At 35.4% G+C, this 23,549-nt stretch overlaps 1 protein-coding gene across 1 annotated transcript; it reads left to right on the top strand.

The window, feature by feature from the left end:
• The first annotated feature begins 3,015 nt into the window (after positions 1–3,015).
• LOC140956384 (uncharacterized) lies at positions 3,016–3,639 on the top strand. The gene has a single exon (XM_073413113.1). It carries the CDS (start codon positions 3,016–3,018, stop codon positions 3,637–3,639), a length of 624 nt encoding a protein of 207 aa, XP_073269214.1.
• Positions 3,640–23,549: the final 19,910 nt, after the last annotated feature.

Below are 23,549 nucleotides of genomic sequence, written 5' to 3'. Positions count from 1 at the left end.
TTAGGATGAAAGTTCTTTGAGCTTAGATTAAGCTAAATTTTAAGTTTGTATTTCTTACGTGATTTGCTTCGGATCGAATTTTCCGGGTTCTCTCAATCATCTTCCAATCTTGATCTTCCACTATACTAATATTTACAAATAAATATTCATGTCAAATAGGGAAACATCTCATGGGGTGGGAACGGGGCCATAAACTAAGCCCACTTATATATTGATAATTATTACAATCATTCAACACAAAATATCCTAACATACACATAGCAAATTGGGCTTAACCTTTTGATCATCCTTCATGCATAATATCACATATCATACACCATCAATTAATTATCACAATAATCAATTGATCCAATATTATATATCTTGATCCAATCACTAACCGCCACGATTATAAACTAAATTAGCAAAGTATACAAACTCTTTTGTCTACTTTCTAATTAATTTATTTATTAACGAATTTCTTCTAAATCACCATTTACTATAAATAATTAAAGTCCAACTTCATTTATTTATTTTATGAGAAAATATGTACAACTTTTGTACATTTAAACTTAAGGGCCCAAAAAATCATTTTTAACCAAAAATATTTTGGCCCATTTAAAATTCACAAATTATGTTAGCCATCTAATGACCCAACAACTTCAAGGCCCATGACACTTTGATATTCCAAAACACTTTTGGAAATCGTTGTCGTCATCGCCGTCGCCGGATTCCGGCCAACATGCACAAAATTTTTTTTTTGAAGGGAGGTTCGGTCAGCCCTTGCTGCCCGAAATGGGCAGCAACATGCTGCCTGAAATTCCCCTTTCATTGGCCTTGATTTTTGTTGCAAAAATTTATCTCATGCGGTTAGAAATTGACCTCAATATAATATCATGTATATGCTACACAAAATAGTAACCATAGCTCATGATACCACTTGAAAGGAGATCGATTAAGGTTCCCTCTTGCGCAACGAAAGTTTCAAAATTATTTTTATAGCAAAAATCGAGCACCCTACCATAGTGTGTTGCAAATACGAAAAACACAAAAATGACATTCATATGTTGTTTTAAGATTTTACCTATCAATCACAAAGGATTGATGATGGCTCCAACTAAGTTGTTAAACATCTAAGCTCTTCAATGGCTAGACAAATCTACAAGTGTTAGGCCCAATACCTAAACTAGGCCCAGCCCATTACCATTTAATTTTAAATACCCAAACCCATTTGATAGAAATCAGTACGCTCAAAATCCAGAAACTCTTCTCCAGCCTTGCCCGTCGCCTTTCTTCTTCTTCTGCAGCAAGCGTGCGACGCCCACAGCGGCTAGATTTTTAGTGTAGCGGCGTAGAAATCTTCTTCCTCCAGGATATTAGAGTCTTTCCTACCTTGAATCGGAAGTTATCGAGTTTGATCGGTTTGATTTCCAGCAGCTAGGCGCGTGGGCTTTGATCCGGTTTAGGTAAGGCTTTGGCTTCGATTATTGGTTGTTTTTGGTGAATTACTTTGTAGAAGTGAAGAATTAAGCTTTTCCCCTAATTTCCAACTCGTTTTTCAGATCGTGAACAGTGTTTCCGGCGACATTTCCGACGAGCCATCTCCGCGAGATTATCGTTGTGCATTCTAGTTTCGTTTATTGAGGTATTAAGCTTGAATTTAGATTGTATAAGGTTTATATAGGCTGTCCGGAAATTTAATTTTTACCGAGCCGATATAAAATGTTTAGTCAGTTCGAATGCGTTATATTGAAGTATATAGTGAATTTATAATGTAGGTTTTATCGTTGGACGAGTTCATCAGGAAGTCCTTAAGAATTTACTGTGGTATTGTAAGTTGTAATTGAGGTACGCTCAAACCTATATCATTATGACGCTTATATTGGCGTGTAAGAATATTCGGTGAATGTTGTTTGCTATTACGTGCTTTGAATGTTTCTTCTGATGCATTCATGCATAAATTATATTGACATAACATATTGAGCCTTGACTACTTCGACGGTGATTTATGTTGATTCTGTTGAGATATATTGAGTCATCAGAGGGACGAGTGGGTTAGGATTAGTCACATTCCCAGATGACAGCTAGGGACGAGCGACATAGCTACTCGCATTCCCGATGCTACGTGCATGGACGAACGGCGATTTGATGCTGCATTCCTTGCACGGGTGGCCACTGTTACGGTTGATGATGCTATTCGTTTGGACTCCACTTGGTATCCGTTATTCAATTGTTACCATTCATGCATCGCATATCATTGCATTTACTTGGTATTATTACATGTCTTTTATATACGTCGTAATTTTACTGGTTTGTCGTACTGGGGTCTGACCCCTGTTTTCTTTTTATGTTGTGGTTGTTTTTGATGCCATAGCAGGTCATTCCAGGGGCTTTGACGCGTCTGGTGGAGCGTCAGCGAGTGGTACCCAGTAGTCAGTCGGTTGTGTCAGAGTTCCCAGATAGTTATATATATTATGCTGGTTTGATACATTTTCCAGGGAGATGCCCTGTGTAGCTCTATGGTGATATTTTTATGTTTTTTGGGATTTTAATTGTGGTATGTCGTGTCTAGTCCTGGCCAGTGTGGCTGTAGGATGTCTGTGTGGTTGATTGTGAACTTGATGTTACTTTCGAGCGTATAATGTTATTGTTGTGTTTTGAAATTTTTGGGATGTCCTACTTACGGGGAGGTCATGCCGAAATTTCTGTAGGCCCAAATGAACGTTTTTAAACTCGTTTTCGCTGTTTACACCATTTAATCCTGGTTGTTTGATAATTAAATATTAATTAAGTGCACGGGCCCTCACAGTTTGGTATCCGAGCGTAACTGGGATACGCTCGAATTAGAGTCTAGGACACTCGAGTTTAGGCACAAATAAAATGATTGTGCATGTGTTTGATTATTTGCTCTTACTTGTTTGTATGTTTTGAATTCATTGTATCAGCATGACTAGAGCGTATTAGTTTAAGTTTATGCTCTTATACTAGACCGATTATTTTGTTTCTGCCATTGGATTAAATCCTTGTGTCTTGTAGATGGCACCTGGACGTAAGGGCAGAAAAGGAAAAGAAGTTGTTCAGGAATCTGAAGCTCCTAGTGTGAGAGGACTGAACGAGACTGAATGGGGAAGACGAGGTCGTCGTCCTCGCGGTGAAGCACGAAATGTTAATGTTGAGCATGAAGTGGATCAGTTGACTAGAGGAATGGGTGAAATGGAACTAGTGATATCCCGATTTCAGAACATGCGCCCTCCTCGATTCTTTGGGAATGAAGATGGTGAGAAAGCTGTAGCATGGTTAAAAAGTATGAAGCGTTTGTTTAATATGTTGGAGTACACTCCTGATTTGCAACTTAAGTTGGATATTTGTCAATTAAAAGACCGAGCTCAGTTATGGTGGGAAACTACTGAGGAAGCTCTGAAGGAATCAGGTGAAAGAGTTACTTGGGATGTATTTTTCGCGCAGTTTGCTCGAGAATATTCACCGCCTTCGTATTATTCGGCCAAGGAAGCTGAGTTCAATAGATTGACTCAAGGTAACGTGACTGTAGTGGAGTATGCCTCTCAATTCTCAGCACTTCTTGCCTATGTTCCTCATGTTGCTAGCAGTGATCGGAACAAGCTATCGCATTTTATGCAAGGATTGAATCGAACCATTTGAACTTTAGTAGTTGCTGGAGCGCCTGTTAATTATGCCGATGCTGTAGAGAAAGCCAAGAATGTGGAAGCAAGTCTACTTTTGGCAGAACCACAATCAGTTCAACCATAATTTCCTCAGAGTTTTGGAGGCAATGTGCCGATGCCAGTTGGTGCACCACTATACCGTCCTTTACTGCCGTATCAGCCTTCGCAGTCTTATCAGCAACCAAAGCAGCAACACTTTAAGGCCAAAGGAAAACAGTTCAAGAAACAGAGTCGTAGTAGTTCTTCTAGTTCTGGCAGTCAGTGTGGAGGTTCAGTTGGGTCACCAGTTGGAGTATTTTGTGATCGTTGTGGTGGTAAGCATATCAGTACTTAGTGTACGGGAGTTCATGGATCTTGTAATATCTGTGGGCAAGTTGGACATTATGCTAGAGTATGTTCGAATGCAGCAAGACAACAATTTCAGCAACCTCAGTTTGGTCAAGGTTTCAGAGGACCAGCAACTAGACCTTTTGTTCCGGCTCAGTCTTTTCAGCAGTCTAGCTATCCTCATCCTTGAGGTTCTGTTCCGCAGCGTTTCCCAGGGCCACAACAGGCTCAATTTCATGCTCTAACTCAGGATCAAGTTCAAGACGCACCGGGCGGAGTTATTGCAGGTCTCTGCCTTATTTTTAATCATCCTGCGCGTATACTGATAGACACAGGAGCATCTCATTCATTTGTATCTGTTGTATTTGTTGATGAGAATGAGATTGCCTCTACTCCGTTGATAGATACTGTGTCAGTCTCTACACCTGCCGGTGTATGTTTGATGTCTCATGAGATAATTCTGAATTGTGTGATTAGATTCGATGATAATCTTATAATAACTAATCTAATCAAGCTAGATATGTCTGACTTCGACTGTATTCTGGGAATGGATACTCTGTCAAATTATCGAGCTACCGTTGATTGTTTCCATGGAGTTGTCAGATTTAGACCGTATTATGGCAGTAAATGGAATTTTTACGGTAGTGATTCGCAATTACGTATTCCATTAGTGTCAGCAATGGAAATGTTTAGAATCTTGTCATCAGGAAATGACGGATTCATGATCTATGCAGTTGATGCGACTCAGGGAAAAGGGTTTGAAGTATCAGATATTCCTATTGTCAAGGAATTCCCTGATGTATTTCCCGATGAGATTGCTGGATTTCCACCCCAGAGGGAAATCGATTTTAGCATTGAGTTGGTGTCCGGGACAAATCCTATTTCAAGAGCACCATATCGTTTGGCTCCAGCAGAATTGAAAGAACTCAAAGAGCAATTACAGGACTTACTGGAAAAAGGCTATATTAGACCAAGTATGTCACATTGGGGAGCTCCGGTATTGTTTGTAAAGAAGAAAGACGGAACGATGAGAATGTGCATTGATTACAGGCAGTTGAACAAAGCTACTGTGAAGAATAAGTATCCTCTACCGCGTATCGATGACTTGTTTGATCAGTTGCAAGGTACATCAGTGTATTCAAAGATCGATCTTCGTTCTGGCTATCATCAGCTTAGAGTTCGAGAGGAAGATGTTCCGATGACAGCATTTCGAACACGTTATGGGCATTATGAATTTCTAGTTATGCCTTTTGGATTGACTAATGCACCAGCGGTTTTTATGGATTTGATGAATCGCGTTTTTCGAGAATTTATACACAGATTTGTTATTGTCTTCATAGATGATATTCTGGTTTATTCAAAAACAAAGAAGGAGCATCGAGAACATTTAAGGTTAGTCCTCCAGACACTAAGAGCAGCGCAATTGTATGCAAAATTTTCTAAATGTGAATTCTGGCTGGACAGAGTAGTATTTCTGGGTCATGTTATATCAGCTCAAGGAGTATCAGTAGATCCCAGTAAAGTGGAAGCTGTTATCAATTGGCCAACACCGACGAATATTTTCGATATTCGCAGCTTTTTGGGCTTGGCAGGATATTATAGGCGTTTTATTGAAGGATTTTCTATTATAGCAAGGCCTGTGACACAATTAACGCAAAAAGATCGACGTTTTGTGTGGACTGATGAATGTGAGTCAAGTTTTCAGACTTTGAAGGAAAAGTTGACAACAGCTCCAGTACTAGCTTTGCCATCAGGCTCAGGTGGATATGTTGTTTGTTCAGATGCATCTCTAAATGGACTTGGTTGTGTTTTAATGCAAAATGGGCGAGTGATTGCATATGCTTCTCTTCAGTTGAAACCGCATGAGACCCGATATCCAGTTCATGACTTAGAGTTGGCTGCTATTGTGTTTGCATTGAAGTTATGGCGTCATTATCTGTACGGTGAGCAGTTTGTAATTTATTCGGATCACAAGAGTCTTAAATATCTTTTCTCAAAGTCGGACTTGAATATGAGACAGCGTCGATGGATGGAGTTGCTTAAAGACTTTGATTGTGAGATTCAGTATCAACCAGGGCGAATGAATCTTGTTGCAGATGCCCTCAGCAGGAAAGTTCAGAATGCTATGCTGACATCTTTGACTATCTCTAAAGTTCACGAGCACTTGGGAACTTCAGGATGGATTTATCAGATCAGTGGAGACTACTTTGTAGTATCATCTATTCAAGTTGAGCCACAGATTTTGTCCAGAATCAAAGCAGCACAGAGGACTGATCCGCACATTCATAGATTAAAAGAATTGTCTCGAACAGGTCAGACAGAAAAGTTTAGTGTTGCCTCAGATGGTAGTCTGCGCTTTAATAGTAGACTTGTGGTTCCTAATTTAATAGATCTGAAAGAAGCTATACTACGGGAAGTGCATTGTAGTCGACACAGTATTCATCCAGGAATTCGAAAGATGTATCATACCTTAAGAGCTCATTACTGGTGGGAAGGTATGAAGAAAGATATTTCTCATTTTGTGGCTAAATGTTTAACGTGTCAACAGGTCAAAGCCGAGAGAATGAGACCTGGTGGAATGTTACATAGTCTTGAAGTGCCGCAGTGGAATTGGAAGCATATTGCTATGGATTTTGTGACACATCTACCTCGTTCTAATCGTGGTTGTGATGCGATTTGGGTGATTGTTGATAGATTGTCTAAATCCGCTCATTTTATTCCAAATGATCGTACCTGTACTTATATGAAAATGGCGAAACTGTACATTGATCATATAGTGAGATTGCATGGTGTGCCAGTAACCATAGTATCCGATCGTGATCCAAGGTTTGCTTCGAAATTTTGGGGAAGTTTGCAATCGGCTTTGGGTTTAAAGTTGGCTATGAGCACCGCCTATCACCCACAGACAGATGGTCAGTCAGAAAGAACCATCCAGACTCTAGAAGATATGTTACGAGCAGTAGTGATGGATTTCAAAGGTGGTTGGCAAGAATCATTATCTTTGGTTGAATTCTCTTACAATAATAGTTTTCAGGCAACAATCGGTATGGCACCATTTGAAGCTTTGTATGGAAGAAAGTGCAGATCGCCGATAGGTTGGGAAGATGTAGGAGAAAGACAGATGTCAAAAACAGAATTTAGTCAAGAGATGAAAGATAAAGTTGAATTGATCAGAAAAAGGATGAAAGCAGCACAGGATCGTCAAGCCAGTTATGCTAATAAAAGGCGTAGACCTTTAGAGTTCCAAGTGGGCGATTATGTTTTCTTGAAAGTATCACCATTTCGGGGTACTATGAGTTTTGGACATAAAGGGAAGTTAGCTCCGCGTTATATTGGTCCGTATGTGATTGTTGAGAGGATTGGCACGTTGACTTATCGTTTAGACTTGCCGCAGAGTTTGTCTTTGATACATAATGTGTTTCATGTATCTATGTTGCGGAAGTATGAGCCAGATCCGTCTCATATCTTGAATGTCGAGGATGTGGAGTTAGACAGTTCTCTTAGCTATGTTGAACATCCAGTGGAAATTTTGGACCGCAAGGAAAGACAGCTCAGGAGCAAGACGATTCCACTAGTTTTGGTACAATGGAGTAGGCATGAAAGAGAAGAATCTACATGGGAATTAGAGGCAAAGATGCGACAAGAATGTCCTCATTTGTTTGAGAATGTAATGAATTACGCGATGTATTCTGAATTTCCTATGTATTATCAGACATAATGTTGTGGATATCAGTGTTGTGTTTGTTAGATTTCGAGGACGAAATCTTTCATTAGTGGGGGAGAATGTGAGGCCCAATACCTAAACTAGGCCCATCCCATTACCATTTAATTTTAAATACCCAAACCCATTTGATAGAAATCATTACGCTCAAAATCCAGAAACTCTTCTCCAGCCTTGCCCGTCGCCTTTCTTCTTCTTCTGCAGCAAGCGTGCGACGCCCACAGCGGCTAGATTTTTAGTGTAGCGGCGTAGAAATCTTCTTCCTCCAGGATATTAGAGTCTTTCCTACCTTGAATCGGAAGTTATCGAGTTTGATCGGTTTGATTTCCAGCAGCTAGGCGCGTGGACTTTGATCCGGTTTAGGTAAGGTTTTGGCTTCGATTATTGGTTGTTTTTGGTGAATTACTTTGTAGAAGTGAAGAATTAAGCTTTTCCCCTAATTTCCAGCTCGTTTTTCAGATCGTGAACAGTGTTTCCGGCGACATTTCCGACGAGCCATCTCCGCGAGATTATCGTTGTGCATTCTAGTTTCGTTTATTGAGGTATTAAGCTTGAATTCAGATTGTATAAGGTTTATATAGGCTGCCCGGAAATTTAATTTTTACCGAGCCGATATAAAATGTTTAGTTAGTTGGAATGCGTTATATTGAAGTATATAGTGAATTTATAATGTAGGTTTTATCGTTGGACGAGTTCATCAGGAAGTCCTTAAGAATTTACTGTGGTATTGTAAGTTGTAATTGAGGTACGCTCAAACCTATATCATTATGACGCTTATATTGGCGTGTAAGAATATTCGGTGAATGTTGTTTGCTATTACGTGCTTTGAATGTTTATTCTGATGCATTCATGCATAAATTATATTGACATAACATATTGAGCCTTGACTCCTTCGACGGCGATTTATGTTGATTCTGTTGAGATATATTGAGTCATCAGAGGGACGAGTGGGTTAGGATTAGCCACATTCCCAGATGACAGCTAGGGACGAGCGACTTAGCTACTCGCATTCCCGATGCTACGTGCATGGACGAGCGGCGATTTGATGCTGCATTCCTGGCACTGGTGGCCACTGTTACGGTTGATGATGCTATTCGTTTGGACTCCATTTGGTATTCGTTATTCAATTGTTACCATTCATGCATCGCATATCATTGCATTTACTTGGTATTATTACATGTCTTTTATATACGTCGTAATTTTACTGGTTTGTCGTACTGGGGTCCGACCCCTGTTTTCTTTTTATGTTGTGGTTGTTTTTGATGCCATAGCAGGTCATTCCAGGGGATTTGACGCGTCTGGTGGAGCGTCATCGAGTGGTACCCAGTAGTCAGTCGGTTGTGTCAGAGTTCCCAGATATTTATATATATTATGCTGGTTTGATACATTTGCCAGGGACATGCCCTGTGTAGCTCTATGGTGATATTTTTATATTGTTTGGGATTTTAATTGTGGTATGTCGTGTCTTGTCCTGGCCATTGTGGCTGTAGGATGTTTGTGTGGTTGATTGTGAACTTGATGTTACTTTCGAGCGTATAATGTTATTGTTGTGTTTTGAAATTTTTGGGATGTCCTACTTATGGGGAGGTCATGCCGAAATTTCTGTAGGCCCAAATGAACGTTTTTAAACTCGTTTTCGCTGTTTACACCATTTAATCCTGGTTGTTTGATAATTAAATATTAATTAAGTGCACGGGCCCTCACAACAAGCCTCCAATGAGGACTCATTGCTCAAAATCAAGCTCACCACCAACAAGCTAAACCCACCTTACACGTGCACTAGAAAATGTAAGGCATTTTTCTTTGAGAAGTTTGCGCTTTCATCAACAATTTGAAGAAGAAAAATGGGAGAGAAAAATTGTGCAAAGTTTCGGCCCTTGCTAGAGGAGAGAAGGGGAGGATGAATTTTCTTGGTACTTGAAAATGTGTAAAGTAGCATATGCATGCCATGCTTTGTTTAATGAAAAAGTTGCCTCCAACCCTTCATCTTTCATGCATGCAATTTTATTTGGGTTTGTAACAATTACAAAGTCCATGGACTTTTATTTAAATGTCTCAATCATATTTGATACAATTTAAACTTTACTTGATTTTACTCAAGCTCACTAGTTAAATAATTATTTCCTATTGGGCTCTACAAGACCCAATATTATTTAATTAATTCAACACTTGAATTAATTTAATTATTTGGACTCTACTAGCCCCACTAGTGTTTAATTAATTCAACACTTTAATTAATTTAATTTAGTCCATAATAATGTTTGTAAAAATCACAATTTTCAAATACATTATTTATTTTGCCAACTTCTAATTTAGGAACACTTCCTCAAAATAAAAGTTATATTTCCCATAATCCTCTTATTGAAGTCATACTTCTATTTTTATTTACGCTTATAAACTCCTTTATGAGCCGTTCAACACATTGAACTATTTTACTTCTCAACGAGATCTAGAAAGTTAGCACTTATGTGACCCTCAATGGTTCAGTGATACAACTAGTAGTGGGTTCACATCTCCATATGATTCGGGACTAAAGATGTCCTTATACGAGCATACCCTAGTTTCACCATTCTTACTTATCAACTCCTTGATAATAAGAACGTCAGAACTCAAGTCTGATAGTACCCATCCAATCATGTTAAATGCCTAGCAGCATCGCTTACATGATTCCTTAGGTATCAATTGATAGTGCTTGCAAGAACCAATCTATTATGGTTAGCGTACAGTACGGTTCCTTCATCTCATATATCTCGACTGATTCGATAACTATTGGTATATCGATAGCTGTCAAAGAATCGATACTATGTGTCATGTCGTAGTTGCATCGATGGTGTAATCTATAAAACCCCTTTCATAACTAACACCAATAATCTGATCAGAGATTTCATACTACATACACATAGGATATCCATACCCGAAGGTAAGCGGTGAATACCCGACTACAATGCATTGACTCATATATGTTTCGACTGAACACTTAACCTTGCCACCTGATGACCCCATAAGAGTCGGTAAACCAGTCAAAGTGCAACGCCAGCATATAGAGTCTCAATGTTGTCCCGGGTCATAAGGACTAATGGTGTACAACCATAAAATAGGACGTTTCCACTCGATAAGTGAGAACCACTTGGAAAGCCCTTTGTGGAGGGTTATTCAGTGCACTCTACCAGGAGCACCTATCTGCATGCTCGGACATCACAATGTCCCCTACAAATGAAACACGATACTCACATCGCATGTACTAGTCTCAAACTAGAGCGGCCTATATCCTTCTAAGCGGCGGCTAAATCAACTAGGAACTGTTTAGAATATACAGTATTCAAAATATGAGTTTTATGATGCTCATCGTATGAGCATCTCATATTCTTTCTACTATTTGTATATTCAAAAACTTTATCTATGCAACTTGCATGGGTATACAGATAAAGATGTGCCAACACAATCACTTCAAATATTATTAAAATAAAGACTGTTTATACATAGAGTTTCAATGTGAACACTCGGCCAACACTTGGCTCGACGGGCACCTACTCTAACAGGGATATCAGCGACAGCATTACCCGTCCACTGTGCCTTGGCCTCAGCTCATAATATCTCATGTTATTGTATACATATACATCGTCAGTCACATCCAACTCCCATCCTTCAAAAGCATCATCATTAACATCACTTAATAAAAACATACATATACGTAAATTTTTCCCTTAAGACCAAGCATGAACCGTATTTTTCGTAATTACATAAAAATCATAAACGTGATGCATAAACATTTAAAACATGATAAAATGTGCTCAGAGAGTTGCCAAGACAAGAATCTCACCCCAGGTGCAAAATGGTCATCTCACCCCAGGTGCAAAATGGCCATTTTGCCTCTACAAACCCAAAATGACCATTTTACACCTGGATCTCTAAAATTTGACCCGAAGCTTACCGAACTCTTTAAAACATCCCAAAACATATTTAAATATTTCCGCCTTTTTAAATCAGTAGACGTCTCACTAAAGGCTTCATTTGCAATATCTCGAAGTCTTCGATCATATTCAGCAATAGTCGCATTGTCTTCCATTCTTATACTCTCAAATTTGGAGGTCAGAATCCTCGGCTTGATCCTACGAACACTTTCTGATCCTTCACAGTGCTTTTAAAGAATGTCCCATGCTTCTTTAGCAGATATGCAATTTGTAATAAGGCTGAACATGTTGACATCGACATAGGTAAAGATGGCATTGAGTAACATAGAATTAAAATTTGAGGTCTGAACCTCATCATTAGTCCATGCATTCTCAGGTTTTACATGGCTATCACCATCTGCATCGACGATTGTATGTGGTGACCAACCATCTAGAATCCGTTGCCAAGCTATTTCCTCGATGGATTTTATGTACATTCTCATCTTGAATTTCCAAAACGCATAATTCGATCCATCCAAGACTGGTGGTCTAAAGGCAGCACTTGAAGCCAATGTGTCCATTGAGCTATTGTTATTTTCTCGTGAAAACAACAATAAAACAGGATCAATCACTTAGTGTATCAAGCGTTAGATCTGATACCACTTGAAAGGGCTATTGATCATAAACGTAAAAGAAATTAATATATTGTGTGTATCAGAAGTTAGTCTTGTGCTCGGTTGTTGTCAACACGAGCGCAAAAAATTCAGCGGAAATTGATTATTTAACACAAACGTAAACTTTTAATAACTAACCACCAAATTTAAATTATGCACAAGTATTAATACTTGTGCAATGTCTCTTGGAAAAAAATTCACTAAAAAACTATGTAAATGTTTACACCAAAACAATACTAGTGAGTATTATAAAACTAAATTCCTTGACTTTATAACAAATTAAGATGCATCAAAATAAACCAAACTCAATGCATAAACCGAGGTTGCTTAGAGAAACAATAAAAGAACACTCTTTGATCAACACTCTGCGTCAGTGTTGTTCTTCACGTGTCTTCAACACCAATCAGCAACACTGCATAAACGTGAATCAATCACTCAAAGTTTTCACACGAATATCTTCAACTCTAAAATATGAATGTGTTCAGCAAAAAAACCAGCAGCTCTGCTCTATCGATCTCCCTCAATTCTTCACTCAACATTCCGTATACATACAACAATATCTTGCCCACATTATCTTTCCATAAAATCAATCCTACAAACATGAAAAAAATAGTTTAATATGCATAAAACTCTTTTAAACAAGAATAAAATATCTTAGAGATAAATACCATATTAAAATCAAATCTTATACTATCTAGAGATAAATCAACCAAAGTCTTGTCATCTAGAAATAAATCAAGCTAAATCTTTTAATATAGAAAGACAAAATTTTAAATTGATAATATCAATTTAGCAAAAATACTACCTTTGATTTCTGCGAGTAAATAACTCCCCCTCAATATGCCTTTGGATCTCAAATTCAAAGAGGACAAATCTATATGTACCTATGAAAGTGTGGATGATGGACAAAGTTTTTGAATTGTGATTTTACTATATTATCCAAAAACTATGTATTGTTTGTATCAATTGTATGAGCATTGGTGGAAAAATCTATAAAATTTAGGGTCAAATTTAGAATATTGAATTTGTAGAAGTTAATTATTGTTTATTCATTTAATTTGTGCATTTAGTTTTTGAAATCATTAAACACATGACGATCTTAGTAGTGTTTTTATTTTTTTAATTGCAACATAAGAAACTTTGAAAATAATGTTACATAAAAATTGAATAGATATTTTATAATTAAAATATATTAAAGAAATAACATTTTCTTGATACATAATTCTTAGAAAAAATATTAAAAGAATAAATTTTTGAATCAAAAATATATTTTTCGTTAAAAATATTAAAATAAAAAATATTAAAAAAAATTATATTTATCTATAATAATTATAAAAGTTTAAAAAGAATGACAAAGTTTTTCATTGTAAATTTTCTACTATCTCCTGAAATTGTGTATTATTAGATTAATTGCATTGAAATTTTCTACACAATTTTGGAAAATCTAATAACAATGATACATAAAAAATGAATATATATTTTATAATAAAATACATTTTTTATCTATATTTATATTTATATGCCTACAAAAGTGTGCATCATGGGCTCTGTTCTAATTGTCAAAGGATAAAAATGAACTCATTATTAATACAAATCCAAAAAACTCAATGATGATATATATGTAAAATACTAATCGTTTAAGGGTAAAAACTAAATATCAAAATTTTATGATATTGAATTTGTAGAAGTTAATGTATTGTTTATTCATTTAATTTGTGCATTTATTTTTTTGAATTCATTAAACACATGACGATCTTATTAGTGTTTTTATTTTTTTAATAGAAAATTGCAACATAAGAAACTTTGAAAATAATTTTACGTAAAAATTGAATAGATATTTGATAATTAAAAATATATTAGAGAAATAACAATTTCTTGATACATAATTCTTAGAAAAAATATTAAAAGAATAAATTTTTTAATAAAAAATATATTTTTCATTAAAATTTTTAAAAGAAAATACATTTAAAAATTTTATATTTATCTATTATAATTATAAATTTAATTATGAATGGAAAGTAAATAACTTAATAAATTATTTAGGAGAATTTATATCAATAATTATGAATTTTAATATATTAATAATATAATAAAATATTAATTTTTTATAAAAATTTGGAGAATTTAGTTATAATAAGAAATTTAAAGATTTTAGTAGCATTTTTTCAAAAAAACTATATATAAGACAAATTTATAAATTAAACAAAATTTGGTAGTATTTGAAACATCTAATAAGAATGCCAAAGATTTAGGCATTAAGGGTCTAAAGTTAAACCCGACCATAATTTTCAAGAACAATGAAACCCAAATTATGACTAAAATCTTTTCTTGAATTCAGTTCCAAAATCAACTCTTATAATATATAAATTTATGGCATAACTGTTAAACAATTAGTTTTACCTTCTCACATATTGTATGACTATTTTATTTGATATTTAAAAATAGATTATAGTAACAATTTTTAAAAAAATTTATATCTTAGACATATTTATAAATTCAATACCCAAAATTTTATAGTATGTGATCTTTTGATTTATAATTTTTAATTTATATATATGTTTTTTGATTATTTATGAAATTTATAAAAAAAATCCACAATCAAGTAAGTGACATAAATATTGCATATAATTTGACTATTGTACAACTCTAAAACTTAACAAGTGAATGAAAAATATAAATTTATACTTTTTAAAAAATTGTTCATTAACTAATGTATATGAAAATTACTTAATTGTAAAAAAACTATGTATTTACATCTATTTTTTCTTTCTAGTGAGATAAATTGTTCTATGTTCCAAACTTCACTTTCAATACGCGTAGATTTATTTCAAAGAATTTCCTTCCATCCATATGAAATTTTTATAATGTAATACATAGATACTTTTGATTTTGATTTTGATTTTAAAAGATAGTAAAAATTTTTAAAAATGACAATCTAAAAAAATATAACAAATATGATGGATCGGTTCTCACACATGCGAATGTGCTTCAAACACAATATTCTCAATGAGCTTCAATAGCTCGTGTTTTCAGAATGTAAACACTGATAAATTAAATCAAGTTTGGTGTTAAACCAAACAGAAAATAATCGAAGTAATCATTCGTTAAGAAAGCTGATTAATTTGAAAGCCTTTTACCTTGTGTGAACTGAATAACTGAAATGAGGGTGATCAGTTCTTGCATATATCAGTTCAGTTATGGTGAGAACTGAACTGATAACAGCACGAACTGATCAAATCAGTTTGAAAACAATAGTTAAACAGTTAGGAACACAAGATATGTTTATGGATGTTCGGAGACTCCAACTGCTCCTACATCACCCTTTCTACCACCTCGGGTAGGATTCACTAGAAGAATTTTATTTATACAACACCTTGTACAAACCTACTCAGCTTTGGACTTACCCTACTACCTAACTGAACTTCTAGTCTGGACAGAAGGCAACACTTTCAGTCAACACTTGTTTTACGTCTATGTGTTAAAGATTACATACGCAAGTTAATTGTCATTGTGTGAAGACTCACTCAACTTATCATTACGCTCTATTTTCTGTATATGTGAGTGATGGTGTGTGTGCGTGTTTGTGAGAACTGATGTGTGAATACAACACGAAAGTGTTCTCAAACACTGAGGGAAAAATGTTTCTGAACTAAGCTGAGAACACTTTGAAGTGTTCCCTGAAATATGGGCTAATTACTTCTTGTAAGCTGATGTACATTACGCGTGCCCTTCTTCTTTTCTCTTCTTTTATTCACACACTCATATATCTATTTCTTGATGGTCTTGATTTTTATTTTAAGAGGAAATGTGACTGTACACCAAGACTCATCAAATATGTTTGTTGCAATTTGAATCCGTTCCTCGAAATATGTCTGTACTTTCCGACAGCCATTCTAGAACGTTTTGGCTTTATGCTCTGATGCAACGTCAATTATTGTCCTTTGACTGGACAAAAGCTTTTCATTAATGCGTACAGCTTGATTCAATTTGAATAAGCTTGTCGTGTTCTGCGAACTAATTGATTCCTAACTTATGTTCTGAACTGGTCAGTTGAACTGATCTTGAACTGATTTGGTGAAATCAGATGGGTATTCAGCTGAACTGATTTCACTGCTTCAGTTGAACTGGTCAGCTAGGCTCTTCATCAGTTGAGCTCTTCATCAGCTGGCCGACTTCTGAAGGTCTTCTGCTGAACTGCTTATCAGCTGGTCAATCAGTTGAACTGGTCTTTGATATATCAGTTGAGCTGGTTCAGTTTGGGTAATCAGTTGACGCTTTCAGTTTTTGTCTCGATAGCTTCAGTTTTGGCTTGGTAACTGATCAGTTCGAATCCTGATCAGTTTCAGCTTCTGCGCACATGTAAATTCATTTGAAACAAAATAACAAGTTTTGTTAACATCAAAATCAAGATTGTGAACATCAAAATACCATTTTCATAAAGAGATTTTAAAATTTCTAACATAACAACTTTCAAAATATCATCACCATATATTCAAAAGAACCATCAACATGTAATTCCTTTGATACAAAATACCAAGTACTCAAAACTATGAATGTTTATCAAACCAACAAAAGTGATCCAAGTCAAAAGTTTTCCCCTTCCATTAGCCATATGCCTTCTTCTCCCTTGGACAATCACTTTCATTCTTTCTTTTCACCTGCATCACATGACATTAACTGGAATGAGATAAAACTCAGTAAGTAGAAAGCTATAAATAACAAATACATATACATAGGCTTGGCTTGAAACATGGCTATGGCAATAGCAATGAAAATGAATAATACCATCTTCAATGAACAATAGGTAACAAAGCAATATAGATGGTATCTCTTGGCATAGATTAAAGGAAAGGAATTGATAGTTCTGTGACCTGTGACCTGTGGATAGTATCTCTTTGATATAAATATATCAAAACTGTGAGAGATACTTAATAATCATGAAATTGGCCAATGACATGCATGTAATAACTATCATTGCTTGACTTTAATCATAGGAAATTTCATTGAGGCAAATTAAAAAACACATGGTAGGCCCAATAGACTACTAGCTCCTTATCAATGAATTCAATGGTATTATTGGATCAATGAACAAATAACAACACATACATCAATAATATAACAATGGAAAGAGCTAGACATCAATAAGCATGGCTTATATACATATATATTGTAACGACCCATTACAGGCCCAGTGGACCGCCCATACGGCCCACTGCCCCAATCGACCCAAGGCTATCCCGATCTTGGGCTCTGCTCTATGGGCCTTGGCCAATCTATGGAACTCTTCCCTCACGGGCTTTCCATAGGCGTCGTATGGGTTACTCATAGAACTCTCCAGCCCATGCACTGGGGGGGGTGCCTTTCCAGACTCGAACCTGAGATCACATGGATATATAGATACTCAGCACAAGTCTGGTACCAACACTTCATTTTTTCAAGGCCTCGACCCACAAAATACACAAATATTTTTCAATGTTTGTGCAGAGGCTCCAGCCATGTTTTACTTTCTTTTTGGTCTGCGAGAATAGAGAGAAAGATGAGAGATTTTATAAGGGTTATATGTTATCATGACAAAACTATGGGTCACAGTTGTAAACAGAATAAACAGTAAAAACAATAATAACACACAGGCATAAAAACAGTAGTGTGATTGTGGCTCACAATTTTCCTCTGGTTTTACGTCCAGAAACGGCTTCAACGCCTTCTATGAGTCGAGGATATGTTTCCCATCCAATTTTCTTATAAATTGGCAAACATGGTCTTTTTTAGTCGGATTCCCAAGACTATTAAAATGACGCTCGTCTAGGAATTGTTTCCATAAACGGAGAAGTTCAATATGCACTTGTCCACTAGAATGCGTCTCAAGAGTCAATAAGATGTTATCTAAAGACTCCTTACTCATCCCATTCTTAATGAAACCAATTTTATCTTCTCTGTTATTGGGAACATATCCCAAAGATCTGCATCGTTTGTCACAAGTCCATGTTGCACATTTATGACAAACCCCTAAACTTTTGGCCCTTCGTTTTTTCGCATAAGTACTTTTTCCTAATCTAGGCATATACCGAATGAGTAATGATTGTCGAACTTCTCCTCTTAATCAGACCTTAGCTTCTATTACAAGACGAATATCTTCTGGAATTGTTTTTCGCATTAATAATCTCAATCTTTCACTCCTACCTGCATAAATTTTTCTTAGAACATTTTCAGAAACAGAGGGAGAATATTTACAAATTTTTGAGAGAATTTCATCCATTTTGAAAAGAAAAGAAATGATTTTTTTTTTGTATCAGCAATTGTGGGAAACTGATTAAACCGACTCTGAGAGCCACGGAGTACCGTTATCCGTCATTTAACCAGGAAAATAAAAAGATTAAGGAAACCTGAAATAAAAACAAACAAAATTAATTGCAATACAAAAAATCAAGGATCGGAAAGGGAAATAAACTCTTCTTTAAAGATTTCATTCTCTAAAAATGGTTTAAGCCTTTGTCCATTTACTTTAAAAACATCACCATTTTTAGGATTTTCAATGTCCACAGCTCCATAAGGATACACATGTTTTACAACATATGGACCTGTCCATCTTGATCGTAATTTTCCTGGAAATATGTGAAGTCGCGAATTATAAAGCAAATTTTTTTTACCAATCTCAAAAGATTTTCTAAGAATTGTTTTATCATGAAATGATTTGATTTTTGCTTTATAAATCCTTGAATTCTCATACGCGTCATTTCTTAGTTCATCAAGTTCATTAAGTTGCAATTTGCGCAATTTGTTGGCATCATCCATGCTTGAATTAAAAGCTTTGATCGTCCAATAAGCTTTATGTTCCAATTCCACAGGCAAATGACAATGTTTTCCGTAAACCAACCTATAGGGAGACATATTCAATGATGTTTTAAAAGCTGCTCGATATGCCCAAAGTGCATCATTAAGTCGCAGAGACCCATCTTTTCTCTTTGGGTTAACAGTTTTTTCTAAAATTTGTTTTATCTCCCTCTTAGCTAATTCAACTTGTCCATTTGTTTGGGGATGATAAGGAGTAGTTACTTTGTGAGTAATACCATGTTTTTTCATCAACGAAGCAAATGGTTTATTAACAAAGTGAGTTCCCTCATCACTTATCATGGCTCGAGGAATTCCAAATCTACTAAAAATATTTTTTTAAAAAAATTTGATGACGATTTTATCATCATTTGTTTGACATGGAATTGTCTCTATCCATTTGGAAACATAATCAACTGCAACTAAAATATACAAGTATCCAAACGACGGTGGAAAAGGTCCCATAAAATCAATTCCCCAACAGTCAAAGATTTCAATTTCAATGATAGGATTCAAAGACATCATGTTTCTTTTTGAAATCGCACCCAATTTTCAACAATTTTCACATATCTTGCAGATTTCGTGGGTATCTTTAAAAAAAGTGGGCCAATCAAATTCACACTTCAAGATTTTTGCAGCAGTTTTCCTTGAAGAAAAATGTCCTTCGCATGCTTCTGAATGACAAAATTTAATGACACTACTTACCTCATTGTCGGGTATGCAACGCCCAAAAATTTGATCCGGACAATACTTGAACAGAAACGGATCATCCCAATAAAAGTTTTTTACCTCATTCAAAAATTTTCTTTTATCTTGAGAACTCCATTGCGGTAGCATTTTTCCTGTCACAAGAAAATTTACTATGTTAGCAAACCAAGGTGTAGTAATTGAAAATAGATGTTCATCAGGAAAATTATCGTTAATTGGTGTCATTTCATAAGATGATCCTATTACTAGTCTCGATAAATGATCGGCTACAACATTCTCGGTTCTTTTTTATCTTTGATCACAATGTCAAATTCTTGGAGCAACAAAATCCATCGTATCAGTCGTGGTTTTGCATCCTGTTTGGTCAACAAATATCTAATAGCAGAATGATCAGTAAACAAATAGTCGTTGATCCAATCAAATAAGAACGAAATTTATCTAATGCAAATATTACAGCAAGTAGTTCTTTTTCAGTTGTGGAATAATTCATTTGAGCATTGTTTAAAGTTCTACTTGCATAATATTTCACATGAGGCTTACCATTTCTTCTTTGACTCAATACTGCACCGACTGCATAATCACTCGCATCGCACATGATTTCAAATGGTAAAGACCAATCAGGAGGTTGCATGATAGGAGCTTATGTTAAATGTCGAATGATTTTATCAAAAGCATTTTGGCATTCTTGAGTCCACTCAAATACAGTGTCTTTTGTTAAGAGGTTACAAATGGGTTTAGAGATTAAACTAAAGTCCTTTATAAACCTCCTATAAAATCCAGCATGTCCCAAAAATGAACGAATTTCTTTAATGGTTTTTGGAGGGGGTAAATTGGCAATGACATCAACTTTTGCTTTATCAACTTCAATTCCATGAGATGACACAATATGTCCCAAAACAATCCCATAATTAATCATGTAATGACATTTTTTCCAATTTAAAATAAGACCTTTTTCCTCACATCTTTTTAAAACTTTTTCTAAATTTTCAAGACAATTATCAAATGTACTCCCAAAAATAGTTAAATCATCCATGAAAATCTCCAAACAATTTTCAACCATGTCGCTAAAAATGCTTAGCATATATCTTTGAAATGTTGCTGGGGCATTACATAAACCAAATGGCATCCTTCTGAATGCAAATGTTCCAAAAGGACATGTGAATGTAGTTTTTTCTTGATCTTCAAGTGCAATGGGAATTTGGTAATAACCTGAATATCCATCAAGAAAACAGTAGTAGGAATGACCTGCCACTCTTTCTAAAATTTGATCCAAAAATGGTAATAGAAAATGATCTTTTCTAGTGACATCATTTAATTTTCTGTAATCAATACACATACGCCAACTAGATGGGACTCGACTTGTTAACAATTCACCTTTTTCATTTTTTATCACTATGATGCCAGATTTTTTTGGAACTACTTGTGTTGGACTTACCCACTTACTATCAGAAATAGGATAGATAATTCCAACATCAAGTAGTTTGAGAACTTCAGTTTTCACAACATCTTTCATGTGCGGATTTAATCTCCTTTGTTGTTGTTGAGATGTTTTAGCATTTTCTTCTAAATGAATTTTGTGAGAGAAAGTTAGTGGATTAATGCCCTTGAGATCTTTTAATGTCCAACCAATTGCATTTTTATGTCTTTTAAGCATATCAACTAATTTACCTTCTTGATCACTTGCTAGTTTGAAAGAAATTACCACCGGATATATTTCATCTTCTCCAAGAAATGCATACATCAATTCTTCTGGCAAAGGTTTTAACTCCAATATGGGTGGTTCATCTTTGTTCTCATATTTTGCCTCAAATTCTTTCTCTGATCCTGGTAACGAGTGATGCCTGATAAAATCATCAAGATCAATTTCAATATATTTTTTAACAGTATCAATTGAACAAATATCTAATTGGTCACGAGTACTCCCTTCTTGAATGTTTTCTTCCACAAGAGTTTCAATAAGATTTTCATCTTCACTTTCATCTCCTTTGTCATGTGGTTGCTTACAAAGATTAAAAACATTAAGCTCCAAGGTCATGTTAACAAATGACAACTTCATTATTCCATTCCTGCAATTTATAAGTGCATTAGAAGGTTCTAAAAATGGACGACCCAAAATTACAGGAATTGCATTACAAGCTTCGATAGGTTGTGTATCTAAAACTATGAAATCGACAGGATATACAAAGTTATCAACTTGGACCAACACGTCTTCTACCATACCTCTTGGCACTTTAACAGATCTATCGGCAAGTAAAAATGTTACCGAAGTAGGTTTTAACTCACCTAGATTGAGTTCTTGATAAACTGAATATGGAAGTAAATTCACACTAGCTCCAAGATCAAGCAAGGCTTTTTTAATCTTTCGTTCTCCAATAATACATGAAATAGTAGGACAACCAGGGTCTTTGTATTTCAAATTATTATTATTTTGAATAATTGCACTTACTTGTTCGGCTAAAAATGCTTCCTTTTTCACATTCAATTTTCTTTTCACGGTGCACAAGTCTTTCAAAAATTTGGCATATGATGGTACCTGCTTTATTGCATCTAATAAAGGAATATTAAATTTTACTTGTTTAAAAATATCATATATATCAGAATTCAAATTTGATTTTTTTGTATTTTTCAATGCATGAGGGAATGGTGGTGGCACTATCTGTTGATCCTCTTCTTCGCAAGTTATGGGTTCCACTTCCTTACCCTTTGGAGTTGATTTATCAACATTTTCACAAGGTTCAAGAATTGATTTTTCCACTACCTTACCACTGCGAAGGGTAATAACAGATTTTCCCTGATCCATCGGTTGAGTTCCAGAAGTTCCGGTTTGTGAATGATGATCCTCGGGATTAGGTTGTGGTTGTGAAGAAACTTACCTTTTTCATGAACATTAAGTGCAGATGCAAATTTAGCAAGAGTATCTTTCAAATCTGTCATGGTTTGAGCAGTTTGAGTATTGATAGACTCTTGCTTTGCAATGAAAGAATTCAATATATCTTCCAAGTTCCTTTTAGATGGAGGAACATAAGGTGCATAATTTTGAAATTTTTGTTGATTTTGGAAATGTGGTTGTGAAAATTGTGCAGCATTATCATTCCTCCAACTAAAATTTGGATGATTTCGCCAACATGGATTGTAATTTTGAGAAAATGGTTCAAAATTTGGCCTTTTGAAATTGTTCAAAACATTGGCTTGTTCACGGAGACATTCTTTAAAAGAGGGCAAAGTGGGACAATATTTTGTAGAATGATCACTTATATCACAGATGTGACACACAATTTCTTGAACAGATTTTAATTGACCATTCTTTTTCAATTCAAGTGCTTCTACTTTTCTTGCCAAAGAGGTAAATCTAGCTTGCAGATCATGTTCATCTTTGAGGGTATACATACCTCCACCAGATGTGGGAGATTGAATCTTGTTTGATGGTTCGATTGTACCTATAGTGTCCCAATTTTGAGCATTTTCAACTAGTGAATCAAGATACTCAATTGCCTCGTTTGGATCTTTCTCTTCAAATGTTCCATTACACATAAATTCAACCATTTGCCTATCTTTAGGTGTTAAGCCTTCATAAAATTGAGAAACAACTCTCCAAATTTCAAAACCATGATGTGGACAAAGATTAAGCAATTCTTTATATCTATCCCAACACTGATAAAAAGTTTTTCCTTGTTTTTGAGTGAAAGTGATGATTTGCCTAGTGAAAGAATTTGTTCTATGAGATGGAAAAAACTTTTTC

This window comes from Primulina huaijiensis, chromosome 2, assembly GCF_012295235.1.
Source record: "Primulina huaijiensis isolate GDHJ02 chromosome 2, ASM1229523v2, whole genome shotgun sequence".
Classification (NCBI taxonomy): Eukaryota; Viridiplantae; Streptophyta; class Magnoliopsida; order Lamiales; family Gesneriaceae; genus Primulina; species Primulina huaijiensis.
The sequence above is the reverse complement of the archived record's forward strand: the minus strand, read 5'-3'. Positions and strand labels throughout refer to the sequence as shown.

Excerpts from the sequence above, each read along its gene's own strand:
- LOC140956384 (XM_073413113.1), top strand. The coding sequence starts at position 3,016 with ATGGCACCTGGACGTAAGGGCAGAAAAGGAAAAGAAGTTGTTCAGGAA.